The sequence below is a fragment of the Halichoerus grypus genome, chromosome 6 (genome assembly GCF_964656455.1).
Source record: "Halichoerus grypus chromosome 6, mHalGry1.hap1.1, whole genome shotgun sequence".
Classification (NCBI taxonomy): domain Eukaryota; kingdom Metazoa; phylum Chordata; class Mammalia; order Carnivora; family Phocidae; genus Halichoerus; species Halichoerus grypus.
The window spans coordinates 141831189-141844778 of record NC_135717.1 but is presented as its reverse complement, the minus strand read 5'-3'; the positions used below and the strand labels follow the sequence as shown (position 1 = coordinate 141844778).

Below are 13590 nucleotides of genomic sequence, written 5' to 3'. Positions count from 1 at the left end.
TGAGTGGAAAGTTGGAAGAGAGCAACACACTGGCTGCACCCATCCAGCGCTCCTCGGGGTGGATAGCAAAGTTCTAGGGCAGAGCCTTCCTGCCCGGAGCCCGCGATGCAGCCGCTCTCCGCTACCTGCTCAGCTTCACGCCGCATCTGAAGGTCCGCCCGCCGCGGAGCAGTTGCGTCTCCATCTGGCTGCCAACCCACCCAAGCTTTCTTCTCCTCCACCACCACCACCTTCCCTCCTTCCCCCCTCCTCCTCCTCCTTTCCGTCTTCCCTCTCCACCCCCGCCCCCAATCTCCTCCTCTTTTTCTCACTACAAGCGGTTGCTGATGCTGAAGCCGAGCGTCACTTCGGCTCCCACGGCAGACATGGCGACATTGACAGTGGTCCAGCCGCTCACTCTGGACAGAGGTAAGGGAGCGGCTCGCCCGCCAGGCCACTGCGTCCCCTCTGCCTCCCCCTCTGCCCCTGCCAACTCCCACCGGGACAGCCGGACGCGCTCGGGCAGAGGCAGCAGGGCGAGCGAGGGCGAGCGAAAACGAGCGTATAAGGCGTTCGCGCCGAGAGCAGGATACTTTCTTCCCCTTTCTCTGCCCGCCACGTCCCCACTGCCCCTGCACGCTGCGCCCGCCCGGCCCAGGGATGCCTTCGCCGGGCTCTGGTGCCCCCGCTGCCACTCCCAGCCCCTGGCCCGGTCGCCTCCGGGCCGCCGGCTTTGTTGGAGCGGAGGCGCAGGGACCGGTAGGCGCCCGGGGCTCGGGGCTGGAGAGGGGCAGGGAGGAAGCTCGCCGTACCGGGCGAGGGCGCCTGCAGCCGCAGACCGGGGAAGCCTGGCGAGGGAGCCGCCTGCCAGCCTGCGCGGCCCGGGGGCCCAGGAGGGAGGAAGTTTGTCCGGCCGCCGGAGGACGAAGGTCGGTCGGGCTGCGGGTGCTCAGGCGGCCGCCCGGGGGCGGAGGAGGCGCACCCCGGGGTGGCCTGTGCCGGGGCGCACGGCGGCCGGGCTGCAGCGGCGAGGAGCTGCCCTCGGCCGAAAGGGCAACGCGGAGCACGGGCAGCAGTGCCCGGGCTGGGAGCGCAGCCTTCGCTGCAGCGGAGCCCGACTCTCCCCGGCTTCGTGCTCCGAAGGCGGCCGGGGTCTCCTCTGCCCCCGCCGCCCGCAGCGCTCCGGTGGTGGCAACTCAGTTTCTCCTGCCCCAGCCAGCCTCGTTCGTTCTCTCCCCAGCCCGGTGCCAGCGCGGTGTCCCGGCTGCGGAAGGCGCTGGGACGCAGCGCAGGCTGCCTTTGGAAATTCAACTTCTGACCCGCGACCCTGTGCGTCCTGCTCTCTGACTTGAATGGGGAAGCAGTGTTTGCTTCCTCCCAGGACCTCACCAAGCCTAAAGCTAGAATCCTCCGTTTCTCTGGGGGGCCTCTCTGGAGCGCGCGTACGAGGTTATACCTGTCCCTGCGTGTTCAGGTTTCCTTTCTGGCTTCCGACGTCTAGTTATGCGGGCGCTGGCGTCCCACGACGCCGCAGCAGAGGACACCTGCTCGTCCCCGTCCGCAGCAGCCGGATTTAGGACCCTGGGCGGCCATTTGGAAATGGTGTGCTCAGTCGAAGATGATTTAGTCCGATGTGCCTCTAAAAATATTCTTCCTAGCGGATTAAACTGGACTGTGGGGCAAAGCAAAAGAGCATCCTGCTGCGAGTACAATGCAAAAGCCAGTGAACTCAGTGGGGTTTTAATTTGGAGAGATTGTGGATGACTTTAAGGCAATCTGTTGGCGCCAGAACAGATATTATGGAGTGCCCATAGCAATCTTACTTGGGGTAAGAGTTGAAAAATAAAAACAAAAAACAAAAAAAAAAGAAGAAGAAAAAAGTAATAATTTTATGTTGGGAAATGATTTGCAAGCTACTAAATTAATAACAGTAAAAAAAGAGCTCAGAAATCCAGGTTATAATCCATGATTTCACCCCAGTATCATCATCTACACTAAGCAGGATAAATCCATTGCCACTAAGAGCCAAACAGATGGCAAGCTATTAGAAATTATGGATTTCCCACGAATTTCTGTTTTAATGTAATGAGCTCTTATATTGTCCCATTACTAAATCAGCCTTTAAATATCCCAAGTAAAACGACTACATTGGGAGAAAAAACAAACTCCAAGAAAATTGCCTACCTGAGCAATTTTATATATTAGGACTACTAAAAATATTTTACTTTTTGGATTTTACTTTGGCCCTGAGATTCCTGACTCAGCTGTGGAGAGGAAGTGCAATCAGACCTAAATCTGTTCTTAAAGTTTGTTCTTGTTCGCAGACTGTACCTGTCCTTTCCAGTGTGATTAGGTCCATTTAGTAAGTAGCTCAAGAGGCAAAATGAGACTGGATGTAACTGAATAAATTAACCAGCAGCTAACTGCAAAGTCTGTAATTTATGGATGATGAGTTATTGGCACCATTGCTGTACATGAAGTCAGTGTGTATAAATATTTTTCCCTCTACCTTATTAAAACATGATTAATTAATTGATTAATTGCATCACTAAACCAATGAAAGAAAGGGTTCTGAAAAATGTTCCTACAAAAAAAATACAAGTCTGTTTAAAAAGGCAGCCCGATAATACATATCTGGGTCCTATCTGCTTATAACTGTGATACTCACTTTGTATGGCTTGGTTAGCATCTTTGGGCATCAGTTTTCCTCTGTGCTCTGTAAGGAATTTGGATTAGATGATTTTAACACTGTGCAACTTTAACAGTCTATAATTCAATTAGTTGAAATTAGAACTCAGTTTCTGGGTCATCTACTGGAAGATTTTCCAGATTAGGCCCTCTCCCAGGTTGTTTGGGTGCCCTTTGATGTGCCCAGAGGTCACCCACTGATTTGGCCCCATCAAAGCATTTCTCACATGCTGTTGCATCTATCTCCTTATTGAATGGTGCCCCTTGAGGGAAGAGACCATTTCTAAATTCATTTTCGTATTCTCAGTGCCTGCCATAGTTCCTGACTCACAGGAGAAGATCAAAAATTAATGTGAACTAAGGACTGCAGTAATTTAAGCAATGTTAAAAGAGAGGGATTCAGTCGTGAACCAAGGTCCAGTACATAGATTCGCGAAATTTTGGCCCTGGAAAGATGGCAGGAAGAACACAGGCCAGTGGTTCTTAACCTTTCTTTCCCCCTATGTGCTTGACAGATTCCTGTCAGTAACCATAGCTCACAGAAGCTGTGATTAGTAACCAAGAGGGGTTGGGGCAAGTAGGCAAAGGAGAAGGAAAGAAAATGCTTGACAAAGCCTCCCGAAGGCATCTCAGCAAACCTGAATGCATAAATCCATAATTTGATTTTTTTTCTAGCATCTTTCCTTTTCAAATGAAAAACGTTGAAGAAGCTGTAAGTATTTTCAAGGTTACTCTACTAGTGAGTGGGAGATTTTATGCTAAAATTTAAATCTTCTTGTTTGATGCCCTTTGGCACCATAAACCGATTTATCTGGAATCTTAAGGGCAAAGGTTTTAAGCAAAGAAATCAAACCTGTAGATTGAAATTAAGATTTAGTCCTCCCAGAATTCAGAAGATACCTGAAAGTAATAAGCTCAGAAGTCTGCACCAGCTTCTTGGATCTTGTTTGGGAAGGGAGCCTTTGCCAGGATCAGGCTGGGCCCTGAAAAGATGAACAGAGGGACTTAAGGTTTTCACTGCTCTGTGCATATTCCAAACTCTTTTCCACCTGCCATTAAGACCTCATATTAACCCCGTGCAGGTCTCTCAATGGCTATGGCCAGAGCAGGCCCCTGTTCACTCTGGTCCCAGTCCTTTGGATTCTTCACTTACTCATTGAGTGCCTGGTATAAGCCAGACCCTACTGTGGAAAGGCTAACTGGCTAACAGAGTGGTGAACTAAACAGACATAATTCTAGTCTCTGTGGCAGTTAGAGCCCATGGGGAGAGAGAGGTTAATCCATACACACACATATGCACACACATATACACAAATAATTCACTCATTCAATAAATTCATTCGTTGAATATATATATCATATATATGTGTATATATATGTATATACACACAAGATTTTATATATAATATATAAACAAATATTTTATATATATAAACAAAGTTTCTGCTTTGGTCCTTAAGAGTGTAGTGGGGGAAACAGATAATAAGTAAGGGACTGATTAATTAATTCAACAAATAAGTATTGCGTGCCAGCCTTATGAAAAGCACTATTTTCAGCTTTGTGGCTAATGAGCAAAAGATATAAAGTTTAATGGAGTTTACACGCTAACAAGTGAGACACAGAACGCATACACGTACAATTGTAAGTGCCAGTGAGAAAAGGTAATACTGGATCAAGGAGAGGGGCAGGGGCTGCTATTGTCGATGCGATAGTTAAGAAAGGCCCTCCCTCCTGGGTTGATGACATTTGAGAAAAGACCCAAAGGAAATGAGGAAGCAAACTCTGCAGATATCTGGGGGAATGCCCTCTAGAGAAGGATGTCACCTATGCATCTTAGGAACATCCAGGAAGGTCCACATGAAAACGAGAGCACAGGGAAGAGTGGTGGAAAGTGAATGTTTGAAGTTGGTGGCCAGGGATCAGATGATGTAAATTATGATGAGGATTTTAGATTGGTTGAAAACATTAAGTACTATGAAGACAATAAAAATGATGTGAGGATGGAAAAGAATGGGGAAGGACCTATTTAGATGGTGTTGGTCAAGGAATGGTCCATGAAAAAGCAAAATTTAAACTGAGTTCTGATGTATTAATACAACTTTTAGGAACAGCATTCTGGATAAAGGGAAGAATACACATAAAAGCAACTTGTACGTGTGCAACTTGGCTACCATCCCGTTAATACATCTAGAACCAAACAAATGATCAAAAAGAAAAATTACCAAGAAGTAGTAACACTCCAAATATGCATCCTAGGATAGAAATTTGGTTTTAAGTATACCAAGAAAATAGATAGATCAGCTTTTTCTTCTTATTGCTAGGATAAAATATCATATAATTAGATTTTCAAAGACATACCGAGCACTGTAATTTACACGTCACTATGCATAAATCTACATGTTGAACCCAAGTGGTCATAATATGAGATATAGTCTTTTTTAATCTAATATTTTATATTAGTGATGTAGAAAATAGTACCTGTAATTTACCCTTGTGGCAGAGAGAAGAGGCTGATAAGGAGATTAGTGTGGAATCTTCTCTGCCAGAATTTAAAATGGTATAGCAATTCTTCCCTACACGAGAGGTTAGTTTGCCCCGATTATAATCTCTAAAACCGGGAATGACCTTCAGCTAAACTCAAGAGAACAAAGCAGGATGCAATCCATGATACTTAACACTTTCATAACAAAGGACATAGGAATACTTCACTGCATTCAAGACTTCATGGATTTAGGCACTTAAATACAGTAGCTCCAACTCTCCTTCACTTTCCATCTCAAGGTCAGAAAAGATAATACAACCAAATTCTTCAAAATTTTACTTCTCTGTAACTTTAATCAGAATTGCTTTTTTTTTTTTTTTAAATCAAGGCTTATAAACAAATAACACAAAACCAGGTCTTGGAGAAATATGGATAAATAAAACAATTTCTAGGAGTAATTAAAATTGTATCATTTTAAACATTTGAGACTTTGTTGATGACATGATCAATCTTTTACAATCTATCTGTATTAGGTGCCTACATAAAATAAAACACTGGTATCAGTCATCTAACATTTCTGTGAGTTAGATGCAACTTGGATAAGTCACAAAAGTATAAATGGAAATCTTGATTTCTTGGTTTCTGATAAGAGTAGTAATCTAAGATATTGATTAAACAATATCTTATTGTTTTCAATATTGCTGTGTTTTCCCTTTTAATAAAATAAAACTTTTAGTCCTTTAAGAATTCTAATATAAAAACAATAGCTTTTATTTTGTGGATTATAACTTTATGGAAAAAAAACATGGGTGCAAAATTGAATGCAAATGAAAATCCTATGGGTGCCACACTTTTCATGGAATTTGTGATACAATAAAATTTTTCTTTCTTCTCCTTTCACTTTTCAAGGCATGCAGAGCTTACTTTATTTTTTTTTATTTTTTATTTTTTTAGCTTTTTTTTTAGCTTATTACTTTATGTATCTCCCAATTCAGGCCTTGGGCAGCCTATAGTTTTCTGATCAACTGTATTTGCCAGTTTTTATAAAATCTGTATTTGCCTGAAAATTGCTTTTGCTCACAGTCCAAAGGGGCTTGCCCCTCCTCTCTCTCTTTGCTATTTCTTTTAACATGAGGAGCGATTGAGGAAGAAGGAAAACAAAAATTAAGTTAGTTCTTCTGTTGTTTCACACATGTATGCCCTGATGGTCAGGTGGGGGAGGAAGGAAAAGAGGGATTGACTCTGTCTTATGGCTCTTGTTCTAAAACGTTCTCACAGCAGCAGCCAGGTATGTTTTCGTCTACAAACATTAAGTGCTTTCTTGATTTCTCATGTTTTCTGTGAGCTTCACTACACATTAAAAAAAAATATTTTTATTGAACTTTTTTTTGACAAATCAATATTTGTGTCTTTCATTCCGCAGTATATAGTTACAGAACATTTTCCAGGACTCAGAATTACGCCACGTCCATCTTCTCTTTTTCTTTGATGATGAAAAGCTGCAATAAGAAGGACCCAAATTTTAGAAATCTTTTGATTATTAAAAAAAGGTATTTTGCATTTAATGGGAGTTATATGTACAGTTTTAAAATTGAAAAGAAATCAAGGCATTAATGATAGAGCTTCCAGAAAAAGAAAAATAAATCTGGTGTATACCTTCTAGTTTGGTGCGCTAGCTATTCAAGCCCTGAGATATATTTGGTGTGCTCCAGTCATTTATGAAATTAGTGTTTTTGCTTTTGGAGTGCTTCCTCAGGGATCACAACTAGGGCTTAACTAGGACTAGTAAGGAAAAGGAAACATTGAATGAATAGTATTAAATGGGAAGCTGTATACTGGGTATTAGGGATGCTATTACAGGTGCAAAGCCAATACCTCTTGGAGAGAATTCTTATCTTAGTCTTGATATCAGTCTATTAGGATACAGCCTTCATCAGATCAAGGTGCTGGACTTGTTTAGGTAGAGCTCAACCCATTGTCTGGCACAGAGTCGGCACACTCCTAATATTTGCTGATTGAATGAATGAATGAAATTGACTTACCTCGACTACCTCTCATGGACACATGTAGTGCTTAAAACAAAAAGAGCTTCCAACCTATAATAATGTGAAACAGGTGGCTGCCTCACTTTATCACTTTGCTTCTGTGTGTCTGTGTATGTGTAGCCGACTCCTAAAAGTGGCATGCTCTCCACGGCCAAGAGAGGGTGTGACGTGCTGCTGTTGATATCATGGCCTACTTTCATCGTTCACATCCACCTGCTATTCTAACTTGTTATTTGAACCATGCAAGCTAATGCCAAAATACAACTGAAAAGGTTTAAAAAAAAAGGTTTTGTGTGTGTGTGTGTGTGTGCGCGTATGTGTGTTTGTGTGTGGAGGGGTCTAGCAGAGTTTCCTCTACACACACACACACACACACACACACAAATAAGCTACACTGCTTCATCCCCCTTTTTTTCAACTACAAATGGATGAATGATGAAGCTGTGTCCTGATAAGCAAGTTAAAATGGATTTAATTTGAAATCACTCTGTGTTGGCAAGTGGGAACACACTTTAAAAGTCATATTGATTACATCAATGATTTACTTCTGGGCTAGTTGGTAGACAAGTTGTTTTATGATTTTTACTAACATTATGTGCTAGCTGAATTTGAAGACTGGTCTAATAAAAAAATAAATATGCCCAAACACTACTTGAAAAAAATTATGTTGAATTAAGACTTATTTGATAAGTTATACTCAGATAGTTATTTATCTTGGACAGAAAACTGTAGCTCCTTCTTTAAACTGATGGCAATTTCCCTTAGAAACACTGTAGCTATTTCAAGTCCAACTAGTTCTGCTATTTTTGTTTACTTGGCCAGTGTGGTGATAGTTATGAGATTTCAGTATAAAATCTGTTTTTTTTTTTCCTATGAAATAATTATCTTTAACCAAAAAAGGCTAGAATGAAGGGAATCACAAAACAGCAGTACAAGTTAAGCCCCCAGTTTAGATGGGGGAGAAAACCATTAAATCCCAGCTGAGTCTATTTAATAATAATGAGGGAATTGGGAAAATACAGCTGAGAGACTCTTGAAAGTGATCTTTTGAGGAAAATTGGAGAAGAGCAGTAATTGCTGATAGGCAAATATCCTTGATTCCAAAAAGGTGAGAAAAGTGTTTTAGGAAACTACTTGTTTTTGCTTGCTGACAGAAAAATCTAAGAATATTAATAGAAGAATGGGATTTTGGTAGGATTTTGGCGCTTATTTATAAAAGAAAGTGGTGATCACACAGAGCCTACATGAGATCACTAAGAATAGATCTTGTCAAATTTCAGGTGTGTGCTATGACCATACTATACTCATGACATCATAACTTTTAGAGAAGCCTTGTGGAAAATGTAGAAATATGTGAAGTGGATGATCATACTCTTGGATTTCTAGTGGTTGAAACACTACTCCAAGGCAGTTTGGTTCTCTGTCCTATTCACCGTGGTTACCGATATTTTGGATGAGAGTTGTGGAAGATTTGTATAGATGACATAGAACTAGGCGGGGTTGCAAATGATTAAAGAAACCATATCAGTATTCTAAAATTATACCTGGCTTGAATGGCAGGTTACAGCATAAGAGACAAAATTTAGGGGCAATGAATAAAATATTCATTCATTCATTCATTCACCAGGAAAAAGGAGCCAGCCCTAGCTATTTACTGCTCTTGGTCATACTGCCCAGTGAATACTTGCCCCACCGGCCCCACTCAGCCACCTTGAAAACCTCAGAGAGGCCCTGTCATCATGACTCAGTCCTGGGCTGGAATAGGGGTGTATTAAATGGCAAAGATGCATTCCAGAGTCAGCCTCCCTCGTTTTGAATCCCAGCTTTTCCATTTACTAGCTCTGCAACTTCTGAAGTTACCAGACACTTTTGAATCTCTATTTTCTTATCTGTAAAAGGGCAAATGACAAAAATAGCACTGACTTCACAAAATATTGGCTTTATATGAGCTAATATGTATGAAGTACTTAGAACAGGTCATCCTAGCAACCACTCAACAATGATAATTATTTCTTCCTTGAGTTGTGTAAGTTCTATACTCCCACCCTACTCCCAGGGGCAGAGACAGATAATATTTCTTGTCTTCAGGCTATACTAAGAGGCAGAGACTATTTATTTTCGTATTCTCTAGAAGCAAGATGCATTTAGAGATGCCTGGAGGTCAAAACCAAAAGTTTCCTGTATACATACTTCATTTGCCAACCCACACTCCCCAAATCACTTTTTTCTTGATGCTTGAATAACACTTTTTTCCCCATAATTCTATTGGAGTACTTAGCATACAAGACTGACTTTTTTTTTTTTTTTACACTGCTGTCATCCTAACAAAATTAGGTTATTTATGTTCATCTTTGTGTTCCCATTACCTATCACAGTGCCTGAAAGGTAAGTGCTCAGATGTGTGCTGAATAAATTACTGGTTGGTCTTCACATGTTGCATGTGAAGGGACTAAGACTAGGTAGGTGAGCAGATGACACAAGATGACAGATTTTTACTTAGGAAAAAAATTCTCTACATCTATTCTGCTCAAAATTCAAATGGATGCCTTCCAGGAATTAGTGAACATCTTACTACTGGATTACTGGAAATGTACAGGCAAAAGTTGAATAACAGATTAGAAAAGCTACAGAGTGACTTTAGGATTCAGTAAAAGTTTAAGATAGGGATTAGAGATTATGTAGATGTTCATTGTTTTTATTTTATTTTATTTGTATGCAGCTATCAAAAGTGTACTAAATTGCTGACTGGGGAAAATATAACCAAGAGCGACTTTTATTTTTTTTATTTTTTATTTTTTTACTCCTTTGTAGTGCTATTTCATTGTTAAGCATCACAGAACAGGGAGAGGCATGTATATGCCAGTCAGGGGTAAGAGCTCCGGATCCAGATGGCTGGGTTCAAGTCCTACCTATCCCTCCCTCTCCCTTGCTATGTCAACTTGGCCTGTTCCTACCTTCTCTGTATTTTAGTTTTCATCTGTAAAATTGAAAATAATATCTCTCTACGTCTTGAGGTTGCTCTAAAAATGAACTGGGAAAACATATGCAAGTGCTCAAAACACTGCCAGGCCCATATAAGTGCTCAATCCTGATTGATTATTCTCCACCTCTTCTCCCCAGGGCATGCGTTTTTCCCAGTGCAATAAATGAAAAGTGTACAAGCTTCAGATTTTGACAGATGGGGATTTGAATTGCACTTCTGCCACTTACTATCTGTGGAAGCTTCAGATATTTCTTATTCTGTCCACACTTTCTTTCTTTCATTCTTAATACAGGAATAATGACACTCACGTTGTACGGTGATTCATTCCTTCGATTCTTCCCTCTCTTAGCCATTCAAGGAAAAGTGAATGAGTCTGCTTTGTGCCTGGTACCAAGTCAAGGGCCAGAGGTAGAGCTTGCAGTCTAGGGAAGATAGACATTAAGCAGATATTTTATGGTAAGATAGTTTAAGTATTGTAACAATGGCTCACGCATTGAGCATTTACTACATTACACTGCATTACCTTACATATACTACTATATAGCCAGGCGTTTTGCTTGGATCTCTTCTTGTTTCATTTCAATTAGTCCTCAAAACAAGACTTCGAGGCAGATGCTATTAGTATTTTGAAGATGTGGGAATTGAGGGATAAAGAAGCTAAATAAAGTGATTGAGACTCAGGCTGCTTGATTCTTGAGGCCTTCAGCTTAATCACTATGCTACCCAGAGGGCAAGTGCATAGGTCTGTGATGGGGACCGTAGCAAGCTTTGAGGAATTTGAACTAGTAAGGGACAAAGGATGCAGAGGTGCTTGCAAAGTCTTCAAAAGACAGACAGACAGACAGACAGACGGAAGCCACACCAGGAATGCATGTTATGCTGAGAGAGATGACTTTGTCCAATGCTTACAAAAGGAATGTATACTAATGTTGCTGAAGATTAATTTAAGGGATGTATTTTTAAGGGTCTACCACAGTTATTGTAAAATAGCAGGTGTTTAATAAATGGTTGTGCTTATTATTAATTTCTTAGTACTGAAGAGAGAATACCCGTAGATAGAATTACAAGAAAGTACTAGCAATATTCTGTTCCTTCCCATGCTGTGCCGGTGAACTAAAAGATAATGACTGTGGCATTCAGATTACCTTTCAGTGCTCTGTACTGCACAGCCAAAACTTCTTTATAGACCTAGAATTTTCACAGGCTCTCATAAGGGAGTAATGATAGCATCCCGAATCCCCTTTCCTTACAGTCTTTGCCTCTAAGTGGGATTAGTGAGAGGGATTTGGGAATGTGGCAGAACTCAAATTTCAGGCACACAGAGAAAATTGTGCTCAAAATTAGCTTTCAATGTCTTGAAGACATACTCTACTTACCCATTATTATTAAACATACTCTGCTTACCCGTTATTATTAAACACACTCTGCTTACCCATTATTATTAAAGTACGTGCGTTGAGGTTTTCGTACAGATTTCAGTGGCCCAAGTAACGCTGCATTTGTCTACCGTTAAGTGTGGAGGAGATGTTCCACCTAAGTAAAACTTCCAGATAACTGAAGTTTACTCCTTTAGGCCCCAAACTTACTAATTTTTAACCTAAAAGTATAGGATTCATTTACTTTCCTTCTTTGATACAGTGTTTGTTCTCTAGAAAAGGGAATTTTTGTGAAGGAATCGTGGAAGATAAATAAGGCAGTAAAACTTAACGCACATTACTGAAGGAATGATGAGATACTTACTTGGATGGCCCAAAGGGAAATTCTGCATCACTCCAGCTTCTCAGACCTACTGTATGTAGTTAGTTGAGGCTGACAGATACATGCCTCTGGATAAATGAAGTATTCTGGATCATGTAGACATTCATTTCTTCTGATGTCACACACGTTCCCAGTATTGCCAAATTGGCATTCAAATGATAACTGTGAATAGCAGAATATTAAGATGGGCATATGTTCTGGACTGAACGTGTCTCTCCCCTTCCCATTTATATGTTGAAGCCCCGGCCCCCAACATGATAGTATTTGGACTTTTGGGAGGTAATTAGATTCAGGTGAGGTCATGAAGGTGGGGGCCCCATGTTGTGATTAATGCCCTTCTAAGAAGAGAGCAGAATACTCTCTCACCAGGTGAGTACACACATGCAGAAGGCAGAGGCTGCAAGCCAGGAAGCGAGCTGAAGGGACGGAATGAGGAAATCAGGGGCACTGTGAACTTCCCAGCCTCCAGAACTGTGAGAAATAAATGCCTGTTTGTTTGTTTGTTTGTTTGTTTATTTATTTATTTATTTGACAGAGATAGAGACAGCGAGAGCGGGAACACAAGCAGGGGGAGTGTGAGAGGCAGAAGCAGGCTTCCCACTGAGCAGGGAGCCCAATGCGGGGCTCGATCCCAGAACCCTGGGATCATGACCTGAGCTAAAGGCAGATGCTTAACGACTGAGCCACCCAGGCGCCCCAAATGCCTGTTTTTTTAAGCCACCTAGTCGATGGTATTTGGTTATAGCCATCTAAGCTAAGACAGTGTGTCAATCAACACATGACCTTGGCCTCAGCTGTCCTCTGTCTTAAATAGTTGAACAAATTAGCCACAGGCAAGATTTGTTGTGCATAGATACACATTAAGGTATGCCTAATTTCCTGCTTACTTTCCTTTTCTCCCCTCTCTGGGTTTAGAAATCTCTGCTTTACATGTACTAACAAGTTTTCAAAGCTGCTTCTCTTGCATTGCTCTCCATTATTTTCAGAGCTTTAAAAGAAAATATATTTAATTATTCTTTTCTTAAAAGTTTCTCTGGGATATTTTCCAAGCGGAGATTTTCTATTTGTAAATTGCATGTTTTCCAAATGTGAAGGAGCTCTAACTAATCAATTGTTTTATATTCAAATAATACTTTCCTGCTCTATTATTGATGTAGGCCTTTGCTTATCTTGCTATTATCTTTCTTTTTTTGTTTGTGGTGGTAGCCCTAGGGTTGACAGTATATGTCTTTAATTTAGCACGGCTGTCCTTCAAACAATACACTTCAAATTGCTTCTTCCCATCTTTTGTGCTAGTTGTACCTATGCTAGAAACCCATAATTCATTGCTACTAAACCAGGGGTCACAAGCTATAGCCCCCAAACCAAATTTAGCCTGTGAGCTAAGATTATTATTTTTTTTTTTTACATTTTTAAATGGTTAGAGAACTCCAAAGAAGAATATTTTGACAGAAGAAAATTCTATTAAATTCAAATTTCAGTGTCCATAAGTAAAGTTTGATTGGAACACAGCCATGATCATTCATTTACATATTGTGCATGGCGGTTCTCAGCTACGAAGGCATTCAGAGTCGAGGAGTTGTGACAGACCATTTGGTCTGGAAAGCCCACACTATTTACTGTCTGACTCTTTACAGAAAATGCTTGCTGACCTC

General features: G+C 41.2%; 1 protein-coding gene across 1 annotated transcript in view; it reads left to right on the top strand.

The window, feature by feature from the left end:
* Positions 1-254: 254 nt before the first annotated feature.
* LIN7A (lin-7 cell polarity scaffold A) overlaps positions 255-13590 on the top strand; it is a 119452-nt gene continuing 106116 nt past the window's right edge. The window contains exon 1 of the mRNA XM_036099029.2: positions 255-408. Within this exon, the coding sequence (XP_035954922.1) occupies positions 327-408 (82 nt within the window). The 5' untranslated portion in view covers positions 255-326. The remainder of the gene's footprint in view (positions 409-13590) is intronic.